The 25903-nt window shown below is 35.1% G+C and overlaps 3 protein-coding genes and 1 long non-coding RNA gene across 6 annotated transcripts; 2 read left to right on the forward strand and 2 right to left on the reverse strand.

Annotated features, from left to right (window-relative positions):
* Positions 1-538: 538 nt before the first annotated feature.
* LOC113349510 lies at positions 539-4161 on the forward strand. The gene is made up of 4 exons (XM_026593484.1): positions 539-727; positions 1832-2152; positions 2227-2651; positions 3192-4161. Exons 2-4 carry the CDS (start codon positions 2068-2070, stop codon positions 3780-3782), a joined length of 1101 nt encoding a protein of 366 aa, XP_026449269.1. The 5' UTR covers positions 539-727; positions 1832-2067; the 3' UTR covers positions 3783-4161.
* A 1999-nt stretch (positions 4162-6160) lies between these two features.
* LOC113354149 lies at positions 6161-9868 on the forward strand. The gene is made up of 4 exons (XR_003361697.1): positions 6161-6272; positions 6820-6919; positions 7880-7997; positions 9509-9868. It is a non-coding gene; the product is annotated as an uncharacterized LOC113354149 (long non-coding RNA).
* A 2806-nt stretch (positions 9869-12674) lies between these two features.
* LOC113349511 (3-epi-6-deoxocathasterone 23-monooxygenase-like) lies at positions 12675-16791 on the reverse strand. Of its 3 annotated transcripts, XM_026593486.1 has the most exons (9): positions 16233-16789; positions 15618-15936; positions 14997-15146; positions 14637-14882; positions 14439-14528; positions 14149-14334; positions 13892-14013; positions 13252-13357; positions 12675-12959 (listed from the first exon to the last, which is right to left on the reverse strand). In XM_026593486.1, the coding sequence occupies exons 1-8, from the start codon at positions 16475-16477 to the stop codon at positions 13273-13275; spliced, it is 1443 nt and encodes a 480-aa protein (XP_026449271.1). In that variant the 5' UTR covers positions 16478-16789; the 3' UTR covers positions 12675-12959; positions 13252-13272. The 3 variants fall into 3 exon arrangements, with proteins under 3 accessions (XP_026449271.1, XP_026449270.1, XP_026449272.1); XM_026593485.1 differs by lacking the exon at positions 12675-12959 and having other exon boundaries at positions 13129-13357; XM_026593487.1 differs by lacking the exons at positions 12675-12959; positions 14997-15146 and having other exon boundaries at positions 13129-13357; positions 16233-16791.
* A 2393-nt stretch (positions 16792-19184) lies between these two features.
* LOC113349512 (putative GATA transcription factor 22) lies at positions 19185-21250 on the reverse strand. Its single transcript, XM_026593488.1, has 3 exons — positions 20646-21250; positions 20006-20464; positions 19185-19902 (listed from the first exon to the last, which is right to left on the reverse strand). Exons 1-3 carry the CDS (start codon positions 20904-20906, stop codon positions 19465-19467), a joined length of 1158 nt encoding a protein of 385 aa, XP_026449273.1. The 5' UTR covers positions 20907-21250; the 3' UTR covers positions 19185-19464.
* Between the last annotated feature and the right edge of the window lie 4653 nt (positions 21251-25903).

Consider the following 25903-nt stretch of genomic DNA (forward strand, 5'->3'; position numbering starts at 1 on the left):
AATGTAGGTACTCTTACGAGCAAAATTACAACTTACATTTCGCGTAAATGGTAAAAACATATAGTTACTCCAAAACAAATGTTCTCCCTTTCGATCCTTGATCTTACTTTTAACTTCATGTTTTTCTCTCCTGAATTTTAAATCAGAAAATAACCATTGTTTGCAAAGGACATCGACACAACCACGACAACAACAAACACACAGCTAATACTAGGTAATGGGGGGTATGCACCTGTGCACCACCATTTATTCGAGAGCTCTAGGACACTCGCCGTGAAGTTTCACGACGGGGAATGAACTACCTTTTTCTTTCTGCTTTGATTTGATTACATAACACGGGAATTGAACTCCTAACCTATAATTATTTGGAAGTTCGGTCACGACTAACTGGGTAAAGACCGTAGTTTTGAACCCTTTGACTTCTTTCTTACTGAACTTGATCAGAAACTACTGGGCTTTATGAACTTGGACCCAAAGGCGCAAACTCCAGACTTCCCCTTTCTGGCTAAAACTGCTTTTCATCCAACCATTATGGTGATCGGTGGCTTACTTCTTCTCCCTCTTTGTCTGGCTGGTCTCTTCTGCGGCGTAGCTCGGCTCTTTTTCTTTCTTTCTTTCCCTTGGAAGTATAAACAAACCCTTCAGGTCCGCCATTACCACAACCAGATCTAACAGTCTCTTAATCTGAAAAACAATTCTGTACACATCTTCAAACACAGGATTAAAGGTTAGACCTTATTTCGTTTTGTTTTGATTTTGATATTGATTACTGTTTCTTGTTCTATTTATCAATAATATAGATCAAAATAGGGTTTTGGGTTTTATGTTGTGAATTCAGTATTGGGTTTGAAATAGATGCGTTGAGATTCAAATTGGGTTTGGTGTTGATTTTGATTTGGGAATTGTTTTGGTTTATGGTCTTCCAATGATAATTCTGAAATACGAAAACTGTTTGTCGTGCATGTATTAGTTTACTTCAGGGATTGAGTCTAATGTTCAAAAATTTGGGTTTGGTGTGATTGTTGGATGCATTGATTATGCCATGGAAGTGTTCGACAAAATTTGGGTTGTATGTGATTTTTTCTTAATTATGAAAATATAGTGAAAATGCACAGGTTGAATCATTTTGAACATACTTAAAGTTTCTATCTATATGTTGTTGGCTTTTTACTGTTCACGCTGGGATTAACTGCTATTGGGGATTATTCAGTCAATATTTTGAAGACAGAATCATACTACCATTTACTGAAGAAGTTATTCAGAATATATGCGATATTTGTTCTTTGAGTTTAGAGCTTTTTCATTGATAAACTCATGAACAAAAGTTGAACAAGTGCGAAACTTCCTCCAGTATATGTTTTTAGCCGTGAGATCAGCGCCATGTAAGAATGTTTATTAACTGTTTTGGTTGATTGAAAAGACCTTAATTTTGAATCTTGTAAGTTGTTTGGTTTCGCGTAGTTCCATCAATGTTAGGCTTTCTTAAAAACGGCATTTGGGTTTGGTTTCTTTTGTGTTGCCTTACATTTCTATTTGCTGAATCTCTTGTAAAGTAGGAAGAACTCATTATCTTGAGGGATGAAACAATGTAAGTAGAGAAATACGAAGAGTTTACACTGAAATTGTATAGGAGTTAGGCAATGTACTTAAGAGTGTAGAATGCTTCATGGTAGAGATCGTTTTGATGGGCTCGGATTTGATAACAGGGATAATTGATTTTTCTTAGTATGAAAAACTATTCACATGTCAGAATTTTATTAGCACGAGAATCAAATAAAATTTGTGATACGTGTGTTGATCATATGAAGATGATAGCTTTTGGTGGATGCAGGTACCACTCGACATGGAAGAGCCACACGCATAGTGTTTGCCAACGTGCATGCACGTGCTCCCTACTTGTGTTTGTAACTACTGCTATTATTATTCCAGTTGATCCTTTTACCCCATTTTTCCAATAGACCCAACGTTTTTACCCTATTTTCCCAATAAATCCTTCAGATTTCCTTTTTCTAATCAGAAAACCGTAAAAGACATAGTGAAATTCTTTTCCTCCTGTCATCATTCTCCATGGAGTTGAGGTTTCATTCAGATGATAATGGATCTTCTTCAGGATTTCCTATTTCTTCAAACAATAACTTTTTTGCAGAACAAGGTACGGGCGAAACAAACCCCACTTATTCTAGCTTTTGATTTTTATTGCCTAATCTTTTGGGTTCTGTGTTTCAGGGGGTTATGGAATGAATGGGGCGAGACTCTCAGAACTAATGAGGAATCCAAATTCTGTAGAATTGTTTCATAGAGAAGTAGAGAAAAGACGAATTAGAGAAGAGATTATAGCAGCAGAAATCATAAGAAGGCAAACATTAGAAGTAGAAGTAAGAAGAGAATTAGCAATGGAGAGAGGGTTCGGGTTCCAACGAGATGAAGGGCACTCTTTAGTGACAAATTCGTCCTGTTTGCCAATGTGGTCTGATCAAAAGAGCTCTTTAGTGCATCATATTAATCATAGTCCAGATGATTCCAGGGCTTTTGATGAAAGGGTATCTTTTTTGTTTGGACAACAAGTTGGAAGAATTGAGAATTCTCCTTTTCAGAGACATCCTGACGCAGCTAAGCTTACTGACATTAACAAAGGACCAGTTTTGTTTATAGTAAGTGCTTTATAACCCCCTTGTTGCTTCATTTGGTTCTTTGAATTTCAGTATTTACTTGATGTTCTTAGTTGCTTAATTGATTCTACTGAATTTGGAAAAGCTAATATAAGTATTTATAATCAGAATCCTATTATGTTCATTCATTCATGGAAGAAAACCTTTTTCAGTTTTTCTGTCACTTTCTTGATAGTCCATTGGATGTTCTGCAATCTCAATTTTAGAGACAATTTCATATATTTTGAGAGCTTGCTGGAAAAAAACAGGGTTCGGTTGGGTAAAATTTCTAAGTGTATATCGCATTGTACTATTAAATTAGTGGTAAAATTTCTGAGATATACAGAGTTTGGGTACTAGTTACTGAGAACAAATTCAAAAGTTTGTTTTAACTAAAATCAGGCAACATATATGATATGTCTCTAGAATTGAAGTGAAGGGTGGGGGTGGGTGGGTGGGTGGGGTGCAAGTTCATATATAAAATCCGTAGAGCGATCTTTACCTTTCAGAATATGATGATTTTGAATATATTTTTGTTTGCAGCCTAAGCCGACTCCAAGTGTTGCTGGGACTAAGAGGAAATTAACCTCTGGTTTTCTAGGTAATTCAAAGAAGAAAATCCAGAAGGATTGGACTTGTGATCTCTGTGAGGTGAAAGTGACATGTGAACAAGGTCTGAACGACCATATCAAAGGCAAGAAACACAGATTGAAGGAGGCTGCAGTTAAAGCAAATGCAGCAGTAAGTAAGGACACTAGCAGCACAGTCACATCAGAGAAGAAAAGTGATAACCCGGAGGCAGAAGCCCAGCAGATCATATGTGGTCTGAAACCAGATGAGGAGAAAAAGGCACCGCAGGTTAAGAAGAAGGGTGAACAGGACGTGCATAAGACGGATGGTTTCAAGAAAAAATTTAAATATTGGTGCGAGTGCTGCCAGATAGGGTGCCATAGCCCCGCTGTTATGGCTGACCATGAGGGAGGCAAAAAACACCAGATTCTTCTTCGACTGCGAGATGGTGAGGATGTTCAAGCAGCCATTGTCGGCACCACCTCTGAGAATGCTAATGATGAGAAAACCATTAGAATTCTGCTGGTAAGGAAGAAATCAAAGATGCAAGTGAGGGAACCATGAAAAATGTTAATGGGGAAACAGATGGGGAACAGGCTCAGGAGGAAGAGGAAGGTAAGGAAGAAATCGAGGATGCAAGTGACGGAACCATGGAAAATGTTAATGGGAAAACAGGTGGAGAACAGGCTCGGGAGGAAGAGGAGAAGTCGTGTGAAAAAATAATGGAAATCCCATAGTTGCCATTTGTTGTCATAGTATATTCTAGGTGGTCAGCAATTATCTAAAAGAACTGCTAAAACTAGATTTTTTTTAACTGATTGAAGAAATGCTCTTATGCTGTTTTCTTAGGGAACTAATTACTGTAAGAGTTGTGGGGACTTGTGTTTTTTCACCAGTGTGGTATGAGTTATCAATCTATATTAGAGGTAAATGATTTCTGTAATGATCAGGCAATATCCTATCTTTTCTCCTCGAAATATTGGAGATTAAAATTTGTTATAGGAGCTCATGAGTTGGATTAAGGTGTTTTTCATGCTAAAAAATTGGCTGTTTTTGTTGTCTAGTAGCTAAGGCCATCTAGAACTGATCTACACGGTTGGTTTTTAGATTCGGTTGCAAGCATGTTCATTGGACTTGAAAACATAACGCAAAAGGTTAAGCCGTTAAGGTGCCATGGACTACACACAGTTGGTTTTGTCGCCTTAGCAGTCGTGTACTTTTGTCCAGTTTATCTGAAGTTGTGTGGAAACCTGTCATGCGAAATTGGAACCTTTGTTTTGCATGGCATTATACAAGGATGACAACCACAACGGTTTTGTCAAGAGTCATTTAAACAGGAAACGTAATCAAGGCTTGTTTCGGCCAATAGAAAACGAGGATTTTCTTGCCGTTTGAACGTGAGAGCTTTATTTATCTGGATCTTTAAATCTTTAAAATATTCCAAATATAATGCCAAACAGGTGGAATGCTTGCTATCCTCAAGGCTAAACTACCCTTTAGTAAAAGAAACATTTTTCCAGTTTTGCTGTTTTTGGTGCCCCTCAAATTGGGCAGGCATGGTCCTCAAATTGCTAAGTAGTAGCCCAAACTAGTTGGGCTTAAGACACTCTAGTCCACTCCTCTCAAGCCTAGTACTAGGAAGTCCTAATTCACCAACGGTACAACGGGTTAGTCCATTTTCCAACGATTCAGTCCAAATCCATATTTTATGATGTCGAAAATACCCATCCATCATTGATCCCATATTACTTTCCACAGTTCAAGTTCTTTCTTTTGATTATCAACATCGAAACAACTCTTTGGGAATCTCTCTCACCATCATTTCAATTAAATTTGAGAATTAAACAAATACTCATTAAAGTTGATTTCTTTTGAAGATCAAGTCGAGATCCAGGAGAAAAGTGAATTATATTCAATTTCTGCAAATTAATTTGAAGTTTTCATCATTTAAAGCGATTGGAAAGATAAGTTAAATAAATTTTTACTCCATTTAATTTGATTCCAGTTGTTAATTTATTGATTCCAGAAAAAAATTGTAGTTTGTAAAACCTAGTTTCTTTGATCAGTTCAAATGCATCATGATCATATTTTAAATCTATAACCACCTCATCTTGATAGTTGTTTTGAGATAAGAATGTTGGCAAAATTTTCACAATTTTTTTTATAACTCATCTCGAAAAACTATGGTTCCGATCCAAAGTCAAATTTTAGATTTGAAATCAGTGCAACTTAATCTTTACTACGAATCAAATTTATTTTAGTTTCAGTTTTCATAAATTTGAATTTGAATTTATTTACCTTCCAGTTCAACTATGGTACTATGCTAAAGCATTCTAGAGTACAGATTATATAGTGTTGACCTATTCCTTGGATTAATGGAGGTAATTTTAGTGTGGAAGTATCCATGAAAATTCACATTGATTGAATTAATTACTTCGATGATTTCTTTTATTGCAAAGCATTGTTACAAGCAAGTCTAAAATTTGATAGCTACATTTTGAAAATATTAATATTACGATGATTTTTAATGGGAAGATATTAAGGACATGCCGACTAAGAGGTATGTTGAATAGGGTATAATTAACTAGCAATCACATGTACTGCCTACTTTAGCTAGGAAGTTTTGTTACCTAATAATTGCCTTTGATTTAGTGTAGATAATAATAGTGATCGGTAGTGTATCAAAATCGTTTGGTTGAATGCTTCAAAGGTAAGTCATGTTGTCTTACATATATTAATTATTGAATTTCTTAGAAAATTATCTAGCTGAAATTTTTTCCTCTTTTACTTATTGAACTTTGGTAATGGACCAGTAAAAAGCTGACGTTTATGCTATTTCTTCGTTGTTACTAATTTGTTCATATAAAAATTTGGTTGAAATTCAGTGGTGGTATACCCAAGCTAAGCAAGTATCTAAAATGTTGGTTTTTTTTGTGGCTCAGGAAATTGGTCTCATTTGGGGTGTTAAGAATGATCTTCATTTGTTAATTATCTTTACTGGATCTCGTGGTTACAAAATCCAAGCATCATTTATGTAAGCATTGTGCTAGTAAGGTACTTAACTTGAAACTCTTGCTCAATCTGAAAGTATATGATTGTAAGTAGTTATGTTGCGCTTTTAATTTTGAAAAAAAGTCATGATGGTGTAGACATTCACGTATAAACCCCAAGTAGTTCTCTTTTATAATGCTTTTAGTTAACTTGGGTGGTCTTAGATTTTCCCATTTACACTTTGTTTAATTTAATCACTGGCAAAGGGGATTAAGCTTATTACTAAAAGTGGTTAATTTTGCATTTTTCAAATTATATTATTCTTTTGACTATATGCTGAATGTGGCTGAGCTATTAGTAGGTGTAGTGATTACCGTGTGGGTTTGTTTCAGTTTATGCTCATTCTTTCTATACAATAATTCCTCTCTTTCCTTTCTTTTTTTTTTCTTTTTTTTTCACTTGAATTTGTATATAAAATTTTTAGACCTTTAGTCTTTTCATTTTTTCTGGCTTGGTTTGGTTTTATTTTCGCAATATATTTTCCAAGGTTTTCCACTAATTAATGTATAAATTTTGTGTGGTTGCTGACATTTTCGACCAAATTTCCTAGCTTTGACCGGATCATGGTGCGCCCAACGAACCTAAATTTCCAAGTTTTTGAGACGACTACACTTTTTATAACAATCTTCGTTATGACCGTTTTGCTTCAGGTTTGTTATTGAAACCGTAATTGGTTAATTAAATTTAAACCACTTTTTGTTATTGAATTCTTAATGTGTACATAATTGTACACCCGTTGATCATGAATGTGTACATGGTTGTACACCTTGTTGATCGTTGCACATAAATGTGCACATGTTGATCGTTAATTTATCTACGTAGCTATCTCTTTTTGTTCTTCTCTCACTGAAAACGTTGTAGGCGTATCTTTCTCATGCAGAAATTCAAGAATTTCTTCACTTGGATAAACATATCATGCTACTATATAGTGTACCTTTATTAGACTATTTAAAGACTGTATACTAAGGATCTTCAACTGTACACACTTGTGCAGATCGCTAGGCTATTACACCTGACTCATCATTGTGCGCATGTTCTAACAGTTAACTTAATTTGCATATTGTCAATATCATATCTAATATTTTTTTAAGCCTATCTTGCATTTCTGCATATTTCTACTGATGATTCGTTATAAGTTGTGCAAACAAAAGAAAGGGGAAGACTTGGATGAAAGTAAAAAAAAAATAGAATCTTCGAAATGTAAATTTAACTATTATGAACTTTCCATTTTTACAATGTCTCCATGTAGTCGAAAATTTCGGTTAAATCATATTACCGTTCACTTAGCATCTCGGGCGGCAGACGAGATTTTATATTGGTCACTATCTGTGGATTTGTTAAATTTATCCTTCTGGCTATGGATATTGTCTTTGTTAGTTGTTACCGAGTATAAGCACCCATGAAACTAGGGTGTACAAGCTAGTGCGCATGTGAATAACTAAGATGTACATAATTGTACACATGTTGATTCTTAATGTGTACATAATTGTACACCTATTGTATGTGTTTCTTTCTGTTTATATGTGCTTGTTCTGTTTTACATGTACTTAGTTTTTGTTCGATTGTAACTGTATTGTTGATAATTTGTGATTGTATTCTCTTTGTTTCAGGATCCTTTTGTCAATGGAGAGAAATTCACAGCCGTTAATTTGAATTTGGCGTCAAAGTTTTACCACCTCGAGGTGGAGTGTTCCAGAGAACTTGGCTCATGTCAGAAACTACATGAAGGTTTGCAAAAAGATTGTTACACATACTTAATGTCCATCATTAGTTTTGTTTGCATAAAACTACTTGAAGAATTGCTAAAAGCTTGTTGTTCTTAAATACACATACCATATGTCCATCATCCGTTTTGTTTATATATCGAAGAATTGTATTTTATCACTTAGCAGTCTAGCTGTTTCGATTCAACCAATTAAATTCTCCCTGTTTGGTGGTTTCATTTTCATTTTCATTTACGCGTGTTGATTATTAAGGTGTACATAGTTGTACACATGTTATTCATTTTGAAGTCTAAGAAATTAGGGAAAACACTAATGTATACATAGTTGTACACACATATTATGTTATTTAGGTGTGCATTGTAGTCCAAATGTTGATTATTTAGGTGTAACTAGTTGTACACTTATATGACAGGTGTTGGATTTTCTATAGGTGTTTACAAAGTTGTACACTATTGTGTTATCTCAGTAAGATGTGCATTTTTGTGGTACAAATGTTGGATTTTTATACCACAAAACATCAAAAGTTACTGCATCTCTTTCTTATACCATAATGGTAACTGCAGGGGTCTTGTGTCATCTTCTTGACCCTATGAATGTCAAGAGCAAAGATGACTTTTCTGAAAAGTACAAGAACCTGAGCTTTTTACTTAACTTAAAGTATATCTCCTTTGTTGCTTGTATGGGTTCATTTTTTCCATCTGATTCCTATTCCAAAAATGCATAGGGAGATGGGATACGATAATATTATGTTAGAATTGGTAAAGGTGGGAAATGGGAAGAATAAGACGTTCTGTAGGATCCAAAATGTGAAGTAAGGTGACTCCAATCTCTTTTAGTACATTTTACTTTGGTTGCTTATGACCCAGTTTAAGTTATATTAGTACGTTGATTTTATGAAAAATCTTTGTTTGCACACAACACATGCATAAGATTTTGTTAATCTATTAATGCCTTTGAAGTAGATTATGTCTGGTAAGATTTTGCCTAACACTACTTACACCGTTTATGTTTTTTCTCATTTACATTTCCTGGATTATGGAAATTGTATGAGATTTCTTAAGACTTCTTTCCTTGTCCGCTCATTAGAAATTTGGATCCTTGTAACATCTCTTAGGCAAAGAGAATGTACATTCTAGGATATTTGTTGCAACTTCAGTACCATTTTCGAACAGTTTAATTAAAATAATTTATGCAGACAAATAAACAGATTTAAGCTCATACTTGTAAGTTAGTATAACCATTTTTTCCGATCTGTAGCCTGTAAGAACTGGATGGTTTATCAATGTGTTACCCAGTATTCATGCTATCAGTGATTACTCAATTATAGGCCTAGGTGAAAAATAAGTTAGAAACCGGTGCTACAACCGTATTTTAGCTTACGAGTCACCAATATCTAGATCCCACTGTATAATTATTTTGTTATTTTATTAGATTCCTTGTCAGTTAAAAACTTCATGAAACAATAGTTTGATCTCTGTGCTGACCACTTTTCCCTCTTCGTCATTGTGTGTATAGATGAACAGTATAAATACATCATTTCCATGTCTTGCGTATCACCAAGATGCTTTCGTGTACCGGAGCTGACATGCTTCAAACTGGTATGAGAGGAGCGTTCGGTAAACCCTTGGGAATGGATCACCTAGCTAACTTGTTATCGTATGAGATTCAGCTGCAGTCTACTTTTGCTATGTTGGTGTACAAACTGGTGCACCTTGTTGTCTTTTGAATTTTTGGGTTTTTGCAGACATGTACATGTTTGTACGCCAATGTAAACTAAGATTTTTTAACAATGAGAATTATATAGTCATATGGGTACTCTTTTTGTAGTTCTCGGAAAGAGCTTTCTGAATATATAAAGTTTGTGAATTTTGGACATACGGTTCGAAAGATAAATTGTTTTTAATTCTTTTTTTATATTATTTAAATTTGCTGACATTCTCAGGAGTCACCTTGGACTAAACTGTAAATCAAGAGGTTTTATGTGTATTTTTCACATTTTAAATAACTTTTGGACTAAATTGTACCTAATTAATTCGGATGGACTAATCCATACTTTTTATATTTTTTGACGCGTTTTTGGACTAAACGGTTTTTTTCCCAATTGCTAATGCTTACATCGAGGTCCATGCTTAGCGATTTCTCTTCTAGAAAAGGGAAACTGATTTGGAGGAGTCCATAATAAGGAATGGGACAGATATTATATTCACTTTCAGAAATCCATGGACTATAAATATTGAGTTAACCACCCATTCTCTTTACAACAAAACAATGGGACAGATGAGAGTTTCTGATTTTGGTATTTTTCTCATCATCGTCTAATTAAATTCTTTCACAATTCCCTTCATCATGTTTGACGCAGAGGCGGCAAGTGGTCGTGGTTGTCCACCCTGTCCTATGATATCCCCATGGCTTGTATTCCTGCATGGAAAGAAGGGTGAACACCAAGTTTTTTGTGATCCTTTTGATCCGAGTAATAGAACGTATCGAAAAACCATACCGGAGATGCGTTACCATAGATATTATCAATATCCTTGCCATCAAGGATGGTTAATCATGTTCTTAGATGACGAAAAGAAAACAAACAAACACTCCAAGTATGGGGATTGTTTTTTGTGGAATCCAGAGTCATTGGAAAAAATGGAACTACCTTCTCTTCTCCCTTGGATAAGTAAGTACGAAATTCATAGCTGTGTTTTATCACCACCCGGTAGCAAGCAGTAACTTTCGTGAATTTGTTGTTTACTTCCTCTTCCATCATAGAGGTAATAAAGAAAGTAAATCTTTTTACTTTCTTTTATATTGTCATCCCGGAGACAAACAATGGAGGGTACAGAATTTTCCGAGGTCTATCAAAGAAGATTGGGTCATGGGGGTGCGCATTTCCTATGTTTAAGGTAAGTTGCACATTATTTGCATTGATGGTTTGTTACTAGAAATAGAAAAAACACAAAATGAGTCCAATGATTATGTGGAAGGTGATGACTACGATGATGAAACAGCCTTTAAGATAACTTCGCGTATCATAGAAAGAAATATAGTCGAGTCAAGTGATGAATTATTCATGGTACCTCCGCTTCCTGAAAGATTAAATTTACCTTCATGCTCCAGTCATCAGCGAAGAAATATAGTCGAGACATGCGACGAACTATTCTTGGTTGTAAGACATTACTATCGCCCGTACTTCAGTGAGACGGATCCTGTTGACTTGCAAGTTTTTAGGATGGATTTTTCTTTGATGGCTTGGGAGGAACTGGAAAGTCTAGGTGATCATGTCTTCTTTTTTGGATAGCGGATATAGTACTTCAGTGTCTTGCTCCGGCTCCGCAACAGAATTAGGACTTGCAAGGGGTTGTGTATTTTTTACTTTGAGAGATAATAGGACGTTATATAAATTTGACATTGAAGATAGAAGTTTCGAATTCTCTTTACCTTGTCCTAATCTGCCAACACCATGGTTCTCGTCAAGCTGGATGACTATTGGCAGGTAATTCCTTGATATATATATATATATATATATATATATAGACAGAGATACATGCAATCTTGATTGGTTTTACATTGTTATGCGAACATGCATCCATGCACACTATCTTGTCATTTTCGTGCTAATTTCTTTATACGTCCTAAATGAAGATTAACAAAAAGCTAATTGAGGTTCTGTGTCTAACTTGTAGGGCTTCTGATGGGAGAAGACGTGAACAATCGACAGTAAGAAATGACATGATAGGTGATAATGAGGAGGAGCAAAGCCCTATTGAATCTACAGAGGAAACAAAAGTTAGTTTAAACGACAATGGTGCAAAGGAGATACTCTGGAAGAATAGTGGAGGGGAATTAGAACGAGAAGAAGAATCAAGACATACGACTTGGGGAAGTTTGAGTCCAGACATCTTGGAGCTGATTTCAAGTTATCTCAACTTACTGGATTATATACATTTTCGTGCAGTTTGTAGAGCCAATCAGCTCGCAACTACAACAAAGATGAAACACACTCAGCACACATCCTTACCTCCATGGCTAATTTTCCTCAAACTAAACGATGGCGCCTTCAATTTAGCAGGACCATTATCTAACGACAAGTTTTTCCTTCACCTGCCAAATAAGTTAGTAGCTGCGACGATTTGCTTCTCAAAGGGTGGTTGGCTACTAATGTCTAAAGGTAGTACAACCATATTCTTCTAGAATCCTTTCACAAGAGCAATGACTCATCTTCCTGACTTACCTGATTACCCCGGTCATATTTGCTCTGGCATGTCCTTCTCCTCTTTACCCACGTCTTCAGACTGTGTGGTTGTGGGCATCTCCGGTGCTGACCTTGACTATGATCACAAACAAGTTTGGATCTTCTCCCTAACGCGAGGAGATGATTCTTAGATGTTCAGCAAAGCGGATAATACCATGTACTTGTTCCCTTCCGAGGAGCTAAAAAGTGTTACTTTCGCGCCATGGAGGAATAATCCAGTGTTTTATAACGAAGTTTTCTACTGCTTGGACTTAAGAGGGAACTTAGGATGCATCGATGCAAAAGAAAGCACATGGGTAGTTTTAGACGAGCCGCGTGGACCGTGCAATTCCATAAATCAGAGTTTTCTAGTAGAATTGGAAGGAAACCTCTTGGCAGTGTTTTTAAGCCAATTCAGGACTTGTGTCAAGGTTTTTAGACTAGATATGGATACGATGCTTTGGGTTAAGGTTGAAAGTTTAGGAAAGTATATGTTGTTCATCAGCAATACCTCTAGCCTCTCAGCAATCGCTCCGAATAGTCGGATGGCGAATAAAATATACTTCCCAAGGTTCCATGGCGAAGACATTGTGTATGATTCCCTCGATACATGCAAGTATCACACTTTTGGGAGTCAACATTATTCTGGTACTGATTTCTACAACACCAAGGAGCAGTTATACTGCAGTTGGATCGAACGGAACTGGTCTCAGACCACAGCTGAAGAACTTGACTGGAGTTTACCTGTAACCGAAGAAGAAGTTGAGGACTGAGGAGTGATCTCCATTATGGTCACAGTATCAACAACGTATATTCAGTGTATATTGTTTCATAACTATATTTTTTGTGATGACGAATGTTTGGTGGAGTGCATGTCAAAGCCTGCAACATGGGAACAAAAATGCATGCTATCTAGAAAAGCTAATAATCACATTAATTAAAGGGATATGTAAACTTAAGCCGTGTATGATCTTTTACCAAATGTAATACAATTTCGATTCTAGTTGTAGTGTATATACATATTTGTGATCATCACCTCGATCAAGTGTGATAATTTTCATCTTCTTTTGACGCAAACAGGCATTCTTCTTTTCAATCTTGCTGTTGGGAAGTGGATAATTGCATCCTCCTCAGCCACCCAACTGTATGAAAATTGAGCACACTTTTGAAATTCAGTAAATTGAGCACAATTATGAGTGCGCATTAGGGGAAAAAATGTTTTTCGACCTCTTCTAATTATTATTATCATTATTTTATTTTTTTATTATATTATTGGATGGATATTATTACATGAAACTAGTTGGAAGCCTAACAAGCTAAACTTCAACTACATACTATTACATTAATTGTAACAGGTTGCTGTCCTAGTCAAGGGAGCCGAAACGGCGGGAGGGGGGCAAACTAACACTACCTTCCATATTAATTCCTGCAATGACTCGAATCTGCGACCTCCTGGAACGCATTAAATTTTAGGGAACAGGGATGACCAGCTGAATTAGGGACCCGTTCTTGTTCTTATTCTTATTATTATTTTCAAGTGTTGTTAAACATTCCAATAGATCTAGGGAAATGCATGTTTAGTTGGGCACGCATCACCAAGGAAACAGTAAGGTACTATTAATCATGTGCAACACTTATTGTGTAAGGTGAGACAAAAGTTTTGGGTATATCCATACCTGAATTGAGTTATAAAATGATGGAGAAATATTGAAGTTTCAAGCCTTGCCAATTCAAGACCCGGACACAATCTTTGGCCACCACCAAAAGGAGTAAAATTACAAGTGCCTATATTGTTGTCCTGCATTTGTCATTCCCAACCAAGTTGGTGACATATAATAAATTCATTTGTTTTGTAAAACCCTTAAAGTTTTGGATAAACACATCCAATCTAATAAGTTCATTTGGATTAAGAGAAAGGTTGGGTTAAAATTACCTGCCATCTCCAGGGGTTAAATCGATGAGATTCTTCGTAAAGTTTATCGTCAAGATGGACCGATAAAAAGTATGCAAACACACACCATCCTTCTGGAATTAAGTAACCTTTTATTTGCACATCTTTAGTGGCCTTGCGCATGACTCCTCCTATAATGTTTCCTAATCTTAGTGCCTCCGAAATCACCTGTATCGTATTTGCGTATTTAGAATCTCAAGTGTTTGAACACGCAGAGGATAAGACAAGTAAGTTTAGCACAAATGTACATCATTTTGATGAGTCTAACTTACATCTTGCGTAAATGGTAGAGACATATAGTCACTCCAACACAAAAGTTCTCCCTTCTGATCTTTGAGTGTTTTCAAGTTCATATTCTCCTCCTTAAATTTAAAAACAGAATCACCATTATTGTAACGGACCTCGAGATTTAATTTGATAAAAAAACAAACTCACAGAGCTGATACCGGGATATGCATGTACATACGTACCAACATTTGTTCGAGAGCTTGGGGACACTCGCTAAGGAATTTCACGACCAATGTTATAAGGACGGGCACAGAATCTTCCCCTGGGATCATAAAATCAACCATATTGCTTGAAATGAAACCCGGTGTTAATTGTTCATTTGGGTCATTTAGTAACACATCGATAACGTCTTTTGGAATTTCGTTGCTGTTGTGTTTTTGCTTTTCTTGGATAATTTTCTCTATGACCTTCATCATTCTTTTCTTTGCCTGAAATGATTCAAGATTAATAATTCAAAGTTTTCATAATTAAGTAAAATTTTCATTTTAACTTTTTAAGTAATACGTAATTACTTTGAATTACAAAGGTAAATAATTACTTGCCTGTAATGATCGATATAATCTACTCCCAGGTATCTTTATTGGTAAAGATATAATCCCAGCATTAAATTCATGAAACTGTTGGTTTAAAAATTTCACTTCTTCCCCTGGGTCTAGACCAATCAATACTTTGACTAGCACTTTGAATGCAATCTGGTAATGCAAAAATGAACAAGGGGTAATTCTTATAAATTAAACTAGGTACTCGGATTGGATTTCAATCCAACTGCATTATTTTCTACAAAATTTGAATTCTATGGGTCTTTCTATCCCTAATAATATCAAATTATTTATCGTAAAAACTCTTTTAAAATGTGAGTTTAGATTGACTGTAAAAGGCTGAAAATCATGTACGACTGAACTGAGACTCATTTTTTACAAGTAACTGTCGAACTCGATGCCATGTCACTAGGAATTATTGAAGTGTTACGCTCAATTTTATATTTTATGGGGTACTCGAATAAACAAATATGTTTTGTCACACATTGCATGTAAGTCAAAAGAGTTAGGTATCATGTAAACAACAACCAACTAAAGGTGTGATGGACTCATCTAAACTAACTTGGCTGTGATCACAGACAGAGGCAAAGAAAGAAAATCAAAACCAGGGAGGGAGAGACATACATTTTTGGAGACATCCTGAATGTAGATAAGCTGATCATCTTTCCAATGGCTCATAGTCTCGTGAACGTACTTTTGCATGTCTCGTGTAATTTGAGCCTTAAGTTGTGGAAATTTAAGGAAAGCCCCAATAAGACCATGGAGTTTCTTGTGTAAATTTCCATTTGTGACTAGAATTGATGACTCTCCCATTAACTCAGTAAGTGATCTTGGATAAGCTGGTATGAAAGTTTTCGAGTCGAGAACATGTTTATTTACTTCTGCATCAGTTGACACGATTGTTTGGCTTCCAAACAGGTGTGATTTGAACACATTCCCGTACCTACACATATAAAAATCCAATAACACTGGTGAAACCAGGATCCAAAATAAGAGTAATAAATAACTATGCAAATCATAACCATGTAACCATCTTCTTGGTTTGAGTCTTAGATAACAAGTATGTATGATTAATTTTTCACAAACAACTTAATCAGAATTAATTAGTAAAATCATATTAGTACTAATTACTCATTCAGTAATTACTTTAACTTAATATAGGTGAAATAATCCGGTCATCCGGTAATACTAGTAACAAGAAAAGCTTGGTAATCGATATCAATAAGTTGTAGTACTTACAGGCAACGACGTTTATCCATGAATCTTTCCGGAGAACCGGAGTAAGCACAGGAGATGAACTCTATAGTTTCGCCGATGAAAGGCCATCCTAGAGTACCTAATGGAAGTTGTATTTCCGATGATGATGGTGATGGTCTAGTACTGCCATTATTTTTTCTGAAGAACTTGGTACTATTAGTGCAAAGAAGAAAAGTTGCAATAGACAAGAAAACTGTTGCAGAGACAAGTAAACACAAACTTTCCATTTTTCTCTTGGATAGATAGTAATTTTCCACTACTAATCTTGGTTATGTTAAACTAGATGATTAAAGTATGCATGATCATTAGTAATATCTAAACATTATCATCAAGGATGGCTATATTTTATATTATTACTTTGGTTGTAATGAGGATTGATAAGACAAATTAGATAACTAATTTAATTTTATAAAATTAAGTACGTATGTTCAAGGTTCTTTTTCGCACACTCGCATCTACAAACTTGATAAAGCAGGAGGTGGCAAAATTAAATAAAACTGCCGGAAAGGGAAATGATAATAAAAGAGCACTACCAGATGTTCTGAAGATTGAAGTATATATACACAACCATAACTTTTATAAACTAGTCGGCAAATATTATTTGGAGGCAAAATCAATTGGCAAAAACACAGGCATCTGTCTGTACCAGACTCCGCTCTAATTATATTCCAACCAGTCGTACAAAATCTAGGGGATTTTTCTAAAATATAAAAAAGATTATGCAAGACTTATCTGGAGGCACCAGGTTGAATCTTATTGGCTGAGTAGATTTGCTCCATACAAAAGATAATAAAAGATATGCTCATGGCAGGAACAATAAATACATTTATGGTGGTTGTGTTTTCTCTTAATTTCCAAGTGGATTTTTCGACATTCCTAAGCTTCATTTCTATAGATCCCCAACTTCGAAAGAAAACCAAAACACAAGCAATTGGCATAGCTCAAACCCTGTACAGGTGACATTGGCACTGTCTATTTAAAACTCTGCCCCCGGTTCCAAATAACAACGGCACTCCATTTTTGCAAAAGAAAATTTGTAGCTTCACGCTAGCATTACATTTTATATAATTCGCTCATTCATCTCCAACAACCAACCAAAATTTCAAGGCACAAATTTCGCAATCGTAGCTATCAAATGGGATACATCAATCTGGCATGCCTTGTAACTCCTCATGAGTTCTTTTGTGCAATAGTACTGCGGCAGATTCAGACATATTGATATTTTCATCGTGTATTCACTTTTGACTTACTTCTAACGAGGGTCTATAAACATGAGACTGTGATTAGGGTGCTTTGGAATTTATAGTCAACTATTCCATAGTGAAATGTTTTGTTGCTGTTCATTGTTCACTTACACTTAGAAGGAGACAGTATGCCTTGGGCTTGGACTGCAACAAGGAAACTATGTTGGTAGCCCCTAAACTGGGCTTGTCAGAGAAAACAACCTTAGTTTCCTATTGATTTTTTTTCTTTGAGCAAAAAAAATAGAAAATGCGGCAAAGCGAGAACCAAGCATGTGAGAAATGCAGGACGGGATTGTGGTTGTGCAAAAAGGCATCCAATTTCACTACATTTTTGTTGCATGTTTGCGCAAAAACGAACCCAATCCCGCTGAACCTTTAAATTTGGCTGGACTAAAAACTTGCACACAATTTCGCTGCATGTTTGTGCACGTAATGCAATAGCTATGTAATTCACAGGTCCATATAGATGTGCACAATTGATCAAAATTCATAGATATATTTTACAGGAGGATAATATACGTATAGTAGATGTCATCACTTGTTAGGGTGCCCCAAGTAGGAAGTCTGTATCCAAAGAAAAATTATCAAAGAAACGAACGAATAAGGAAAAAAAAGAAACCGAAATCCTCCGGTTACTGAGTCCACCAACTAAATATATTAATTCAGTTCTTGCATGTACTTGTTGATAAAATGTAATGATACAATGAATTGTCTCGATTACCTTTAAAAATTGGCATTGCTTGGTAACTAGCTGCTGTCGGTACTTCTTATGAGCATATAGTATTCCTAACTACGTACTGGAGTTCATTATTGCAATTCACATTGACAAGCCGATAGGTGTATGCAATATATTCATCAATGCGAATGTACCCTTCCTGATATGATTAGCATGAAGAACAAAAGCAAAAAAGAATTATTGGAAAATGATCGATTGAGGAATTGAGCGTGCGTACGACTGGCAATCTGAACTCGAAATATTGAACTCGATAGTACTCACAAACAACATATACATCAGCCAGAGTAGTATAGTAGTACAAGTTAAGGCAACACCCACCACAAAAGAATGTATGGTGTTCTCCACAAAAGTTGAGTTTTGAAGAATTATTACACAATTAGGGTTTACGTATATGGTTTTACTTATGAGAGATCACAGATCAGAATTACTCATGGCAATTGATTTGAAGCCATAATTTTATTATCTCTTGAATATTTTTTAGGAAGATCAAGATCAAATTATCTTGAGTATATAACAATTTTCTATAAAGATAACCAACAAGAAAATGATATAGAAGATTGAAGGAAATCAAGAAGTTATACATAGATATCAAAATAGGTATGAAAACCTATAAGATTGATCTTGTGTGCTCAAGAACATAGACATAGGCATGAACAAATTTAATTATTTATTCTTTTTTTATTTTTTTATGACAAAATATATTAAAAAAAAAGCATCAGGGTGGTTAAGCCAATACAAAGCAAAAAATAACAGGGAAAAAAAGATTGATGAGAAAAAATTAATATACATTTTTGACCGATTTGAAAATGAAAACTTCAAAAGATATTATAGAACAGGTAGATATATAATAAGGAAATGTGAAAAGATATTACAAACACATTTACATCAGATGATATATAAAAACTACCAAGTAATTAGCACAAAAACGATTAAAAAAAAATTTAGCTCACAAAATTCACCAAAAAGCTTTCATTTATTTTCTTATTAATAAAATAGAAATCCTCAAATTTCTTGGTTTCAAGGATTCCCCATACTCAAACTTGATAATCACTCCCTCTTACTACAAAATACACTCATCACACACACTACATATGCTTCTACAATTATATATATAGCTTCAATTAGCTAAATAATTATTTTAATTAAGAAAACAGATAACCAAAAATTATTCCTAAAAGATTAAAATTAAACGACAATTAATAATTATATTAATGATGGATTCATTCATGGATCATCAACCATGAACAAGACCATAAGAGAGTGCCATTAGTAGAATTGCAGCTTCCTTTTCATCTTGTGGGAAAACTTGTTGATGATCAAGAGATGAATTGCTCATCAAACTTATTGTGAAATCCTCAAAGCATAACTTCTTCCTACTATTATTATTATTATTATCGTAGTTACTACTTGGTCCAACAATTTTGCACCTTTTCTTGTATGGCATCATGCTATTATTTGTGCCGCTTTCAGTTGTCGTAGTTGCTGCTGGTATTGCTGTCGTCACACTGGCCGTCGACGAGTTCTTGATCTTGATCTTATTATTCTTCGGAGCAGATGACGAGATCGTTTCTTTGCGATCATTTGCAACAACAACTACCTTATCATCATTTGTTGCAGCTGCCATTGCTCGCCTTGCTTTTCTTTGCCGAATTCCGCAAGCGTTGCATAGTGACTGCACGCGCCACACCAAAATTTATATGAGATCATGAAATTATCCATATTAAAGAGAGGATCAAGAAGGGAAAACACATAAGAGAGTGAAAGAATTAAGGTACCTTGGGACCTATTGGTCCACTTCTCCAGAGAGGAGTTTTTGTTGTGTTACAATCAGCACAGACCCTAATGGTATTGTTGTTGTTGTCTTTGTTAGAAGGTGGAGAATAAGCTGATGACTGATCAAACTTATTAGGTTTGTTCATCATTTTCTTCATTAGCCTCATTTTAGAAGACATCCACTTAACAGATGATCCGATCTCGATATGTTTGTAGTCGTTATCATCATGATCCTTGTTATCCTCTTCTTCTTCATCAACTACTTCTTCTTCTTCTTGTTCATAAATGGATAATTTAAGACCACTACCATAGTTATTAGTTTCTTGGTGATCAACCATAGTAGTGGAAGTAGTAGTGCTTTCCAGAGTTGGATGTGATGAATCATCATGAGATGGAAAGAATTGATGGGGCTGATGATCATTCGAGGACGATCCACCATGCAATACATACTTGTTCATAACCTGATCAACAACAAGAGTACTGTCAATACTAAAATATAAAGGATCAAATCTAAATTCTTGCTTTAATACAATTTGCTTATACTGCACAAATAATACAAACAATATATATATATATATATATATAGCTACATGATAACTGAGATAACAAGGAATTAAACCCTAGTTTTATCTCTATGTATACCTCAAGTTGATGATCTTCATGATCTCTACCAAAATTCCCTACATGATCTTGAATTGGGTTATTAAAGAAAATTGTAGGAAAGGATGTGAGTGAAGAAGAAGAAGTTGGTGATGTTGAACTAAAGAGCAAGTGTTGATGATAATGGTGGTGATGCTGCTGAATTACTTGGTCAAGATCACGATGATCATGATCAGTAATAGTACTGCTCTCAACAGTAGTAGGAAAAGGAGAGAGTGTTGAATTGGAGTAAATTGGAGTCATTAGAGAGATCTAGAGAGAGAGAGAGAGAGAGAGCAGAGAGCAGGGAGAGGGAGTGAGAGAGAAAAGTGATAAAAGAAAGAACTGAAGGGTTTAGTTATTGTCCAGTAGAAAGATCTATATAGATAGGTGCTGGTGGTGGTAAGCTATGAAATAAGTAAAACCTAAAAAGTATGCAAGAAAAGTGGAAAATGGTCTGATAATTTGAGAAGGAAATCAGATTTAAAGAGACCATAAAGGAAGAGATCATAGAAGGAGCTGAGAGAGATTCACGTGACTGTATGAATGATGATATTAAAATGACAAACCCTAGAAGGAACAAGTTAAAAAAGACAAGGCAAAAGGAGAAGTGTAGAATGCAACTATACAATCCTAAATGACAAAATCCTATCTGCATAATACTGGAAGGGGTACTGTTTCACCTCCCTCCTCACTCCTCAGAGTCTACTTGACCCTATATGCCATAATATTTTACTTTACTTAGCAACATCATACACCATGCATCCACTTGGACCACTTATTACCATCCATCTAAATCATCCTTTCTTCTTCTTCTATCTGGTTACATATTTTTTTACTCTAAATAGTGTTCAAGATCCTAGGCAAATAAAGGTGAAAATTACATGCCCAAAATAAAAAACATTGCACAGTAAGTGAGGAGTTCGTTTTATTTTTTATTTTTTACTAAGTTATCTAACTCGGGGCAGTGGGAGCTTAGGGCAAGTGGGTGCGTCTACCTTATTATGGGGTACTTGGTTCACTATTAACATGTATTTTCTTTGTTGAACTCAATATTATTTACACAAGTTTTGAGAAAAGAGAGACAAAATAAATGAACTATCTCCTTTTAAGATGCAGGAAAAAAAAAGTTGAATAATATCATTTTTTTTGAAAGACAGATGAAGTATAATTAACTGTGTTGACAGTAAAAAAAGGTGAATAATATCACTTTTTGAAAGACAGACGAAGTATAATTAACTGTGTTGACAGTTTTAGATACTATATAATTCAGCATATGCATCTTCTTTGAGTGGTGTAGGATTTGTGAGAAATTAATATTATAAACAATATGCAATTTTTTTCCATGAAAATTAACTTTTGGATCATTTTCTACGTAGGGCTTCAAATAAGGTTGTGTAAGATAGCTGCCTAGCTATGAAAATCCTCCAAGTGACGATTCATCAAGTTCAATACTAAATCAATCAATGGACTACAAGTTGATTACCATAAATGTAGAAAACAGTCATAAGCTCAATTCCCTTGGTAGCACGGCAATGCATTGATATGACATTTAGTAGATGATCAACATCGTTTCGTACATTAGTTTATGGCTGTATGTCGTTTTATGGTCATCATGTATGCTAATGACTAAGCAGTTAGACCTTCAGGTCTCAGTGTCTCACCACCAGTTATGTACAAGGTACGTAGTTCCAGTCCCAGAAGAGGTGAGCTGGATTAAGCACTGATAATGGAGTCACCTGAAAACAAAAGAGATAGCTGCTGCCTGCTAATAGATAAACGGCAAAACTCAAAATGATGTCAAAGAACAGTTATAAAAATAGGTTGAAGGACACAGTGGATCACTTCTTGGATACATTTTAGTTTTGTCTAAAAATACTTATAAAAAACAGTTTGGGTTTTGTGGAAGAATTTTAGGGGATTGTGCTGATGAGTAGTGATGGGTTAGATCTTTCATGGGATCAGCATCTTTTTCTCCTTACTCATCACTCTCATCTTTAGTTACTAGTAGCAGCAGCAGCAAGATTGCCAAAAAAAAACATTAGCAGCATTGCCAAAAAGCATTCAATGCGTGTGCAGGCTAAGGACAGAGACATGAACCCCTCCACCGCTCCCAACACCTTTGCCTCCACATGAAACCCTAACAGTACATTTTTTTATTTTTCATGTATAAGTTCTTCTTATTTTTAACCCAACCTAGTTAAGTAACAAAAAGTTAGTTACCATTTCTTTCTGAGCCTTTTGTATGTTGCTATTCTAAAGTAAATCTTTGGCTCACCACCAACAGCAAGAATCTGTACAAAAGGACATGGAATGTGTTTAATTTAGAGCAACTGGCATTGGCAAGTAGTGTTAAGCTAATCATTACCTGGCTAGGTCAAATTTGGGAAATTAAAGGTTGAAATAGAACTATTTGCATTTTGTTTCTTCATCTCATAAAGGACAAGCTTGATTCTCAAAGCAGTGTTAAAACATAGGGTGCAGTCTCAAAGAAATGACTAAGTTTAGGGATTAAAAAATTATCTCCTTTTAGTGAGTTTGCATTAGGGTGATAAAATTTGGTCATTCAGTGTCCTACTTGGATAGTTGCATTCATATATATGTTAATCAACGGGGTTCGAAATATTCAAGTTGGCCAAGGGGTTTGTCCTTAGCTGCCTTGGACCTTGGTTTGGTTGCCTATCCACTCAATATCAAAACCATATGTACCACAACCGTTATTTAGTGCCGTTTTAACATTATCATCGCCGTTATATCAAAATTTACTTTAACATTTTATGAACTAGTTTTATATCTTGTTATCATTTTTTCCACTCAGATCTGAGTCTAACTCGGATTAGATGTTAGATAGATTGTTATTTCGATGTTCACAAGTTTGGCCGAGGTCTCAAAGTGAGCCAATGAACCAGACTTAAAAATTTACGTGACGCTTCTGATTTATCGTAAATATGACCACATAGACGATTTTGTGAAAGCAATTAGATCCAGCCGAGTCAGCCACAAATCAATATAATCACTAGTCAAAATTGGATCAGTTTGATTCAGACCGATGACTCAAAAATCAATTACCACCAGAAAAAATGTCGTTGGAAATCATGTTGTAATATAAACCATGATATAAAAAATGTTGGTTGCACTGCCATAACATTTGCTGCCTAGATCGAATTATGTTCACAAGAATATCTACAAGGTTTTTCCTGGGTTTGATCTCTTGATAGATAATGTAGTACTCATCAACTATGTGAGACAGACCAGACTTATTTATTGAACTCTACTTGGTTATCATCATATAACCATTGCTCAGGGTCCATATGGTTTTGATATTCAATGAACTCTAGCCCTATAAAGGGACCAAATAGATTCTTGTCTGAGCCCTCACAACTGATTAAGTTTGATATTCAGTTGAAAAGAAAAAAAGAAAGAAACATTTAAGATGCAAGGGACTTCGAATGTGTTTATAGAAAGGTATGGTCGTACATAATTATATCTTGACAATTGCAAAAGCTCCACCCATGATCAATCAATATATAAAGATGACTTCCACCAATAGAAGAAAAAAGGAACTAACATAACCAGAATATAGTAGTTGCAGTGTTTTTACTGTTGGAAATTTGACCACAAAACTTGGATTTTGTAGGGTCAAACACAGAGGAGAAAATGTCCTACAAAAATGAACAGCTCATAATGCTCATCACATGAGCAAACCAAATGATTACCTAAACTGAACTTTGTGATTTTTTTTTTCTTCCCTTCCTCTCTCAGTAGTATTATTGTCATGCATTGATTTGATATCAGAAGATAAGTTGTCTTGATCAGTGTAATAGAATTTTTAGAGGTCTGAGGAAGTTTAGAGGTCAAAATTCAAGGATTTCAATATGACTGTACCTGGATAAACCTTACTCTCTTTTTTATGGTTACTTGAAGTTTTGGCCTTTTGGGGTAAGACTACTTTTTTTTCACTCTGATGAACAAAGTACTTTTGTCATTGCAGTCGCAGGTGGGGTTTACATGTAAATAATAAGTGATGAAATTAGTCAGTTATGTTCATAGATGTATAACATGCAAGAGTATTGAGTGTATCAGTGATCAGATCAATAAGCATTTCTTAGTGATGAGGTTTTATGGTTAGGGTGACATTGTCTTGACATTTAGATCTTAATTTGTGTATGAGGTGCAAATTGAAATAGGTTCGAAGTTAATTATTAAATATATTGTTTATATTACATTTTGTGGAACGTAACGTTACCGTCAATTACTTTGAAATTAAACCGTTAATTGTAATGGTGAAAATTCAACACAGAGATGTCCAGATTATGCATCACAAAATGCACCATTTTTTATTTATTTTTTGTAAAAATGTAGTGCAGAATAGAAATAAAATTTCATCAAAAAGTTAGAGCCTGTTTGGTATAGTTTTCAAAAACAGTTTTCTGTTTTTAAAAACAGAGAAAACAGAAAACAGGAGAAAACGTGTTTGGTGGGGACATTTTCAGAAAATGTTTTCTATCTGTTTTCTGTTTCTGAAAACAAAAAAGTGAAAACAACAAATTATTGTTTTTTGTGTTTTCTCTTTTCTTTTCTTGGTTCTTCTTTTTCTATTCAAAACAAGAGATCGGGGGAATGACTGCAAGTGAGTCATGGATAATATCACTATCTCTTAGACGAATCTTTACATTTGATACGATTTAGTTGATTTTCCTTGTTTTAAAAAACAGTTTACCAAACAATTTTTAGAAAATGAAAACAAGGAAAAAAGAGTATGTTTTTAAAACAGTGGAAAACTATTTTTGGAAACTGTTTTTGAAAACTGTACCAAACAGGCTCTTAGTTTCTAGTGAGTTCTCTCTTTTGGGCTCAAACAAGAAATTTAGAGATATAAACATAACCCTAAAGAAAAACCTTTATTGCTCAGAGCTGATTGAGTCCAAATCTGTTCACACTCCTCTAACGAGTGTATATTTCACATTAACTTCTGATTCGTTGATTATTTAACTGATGGCCCAATTACCCTCCATGTTTAGAATCACGGACCTCGTTACATAACTCCCTAAATTAAATCAAGGGTAGAGATTGAAATGTGAAATATACACTCGTTAAGGAGTGTGCACGAATTCGCACTCGATCTGATCAGTCTTAGATCAGATTTAAGCAAGAGACAGATCAGATTAGAGCAAGGCTTTTACTACTTAGTAGTTGCGGGTCCTTTTTGTTTTATGTTTTTTTAATAGTTTGGTGTTTTTCTTTAGATCTTATTTCTTTGA

Source organism: Papaver somniferum, chromosome 2 (genome assembly GCF_003573695.1).
Source record: "Papaver somniferum cultivar HN1 chromosome 2, ASM357369v1, whole genome shotgun sequence".
NCBI classification, from domain to species: Eukaryota; Viridiplantae; Streptophyta; class Magnoliopsida; order Ranunculales; family Papaveraceae; genus Papaver; species Papaver somniferum.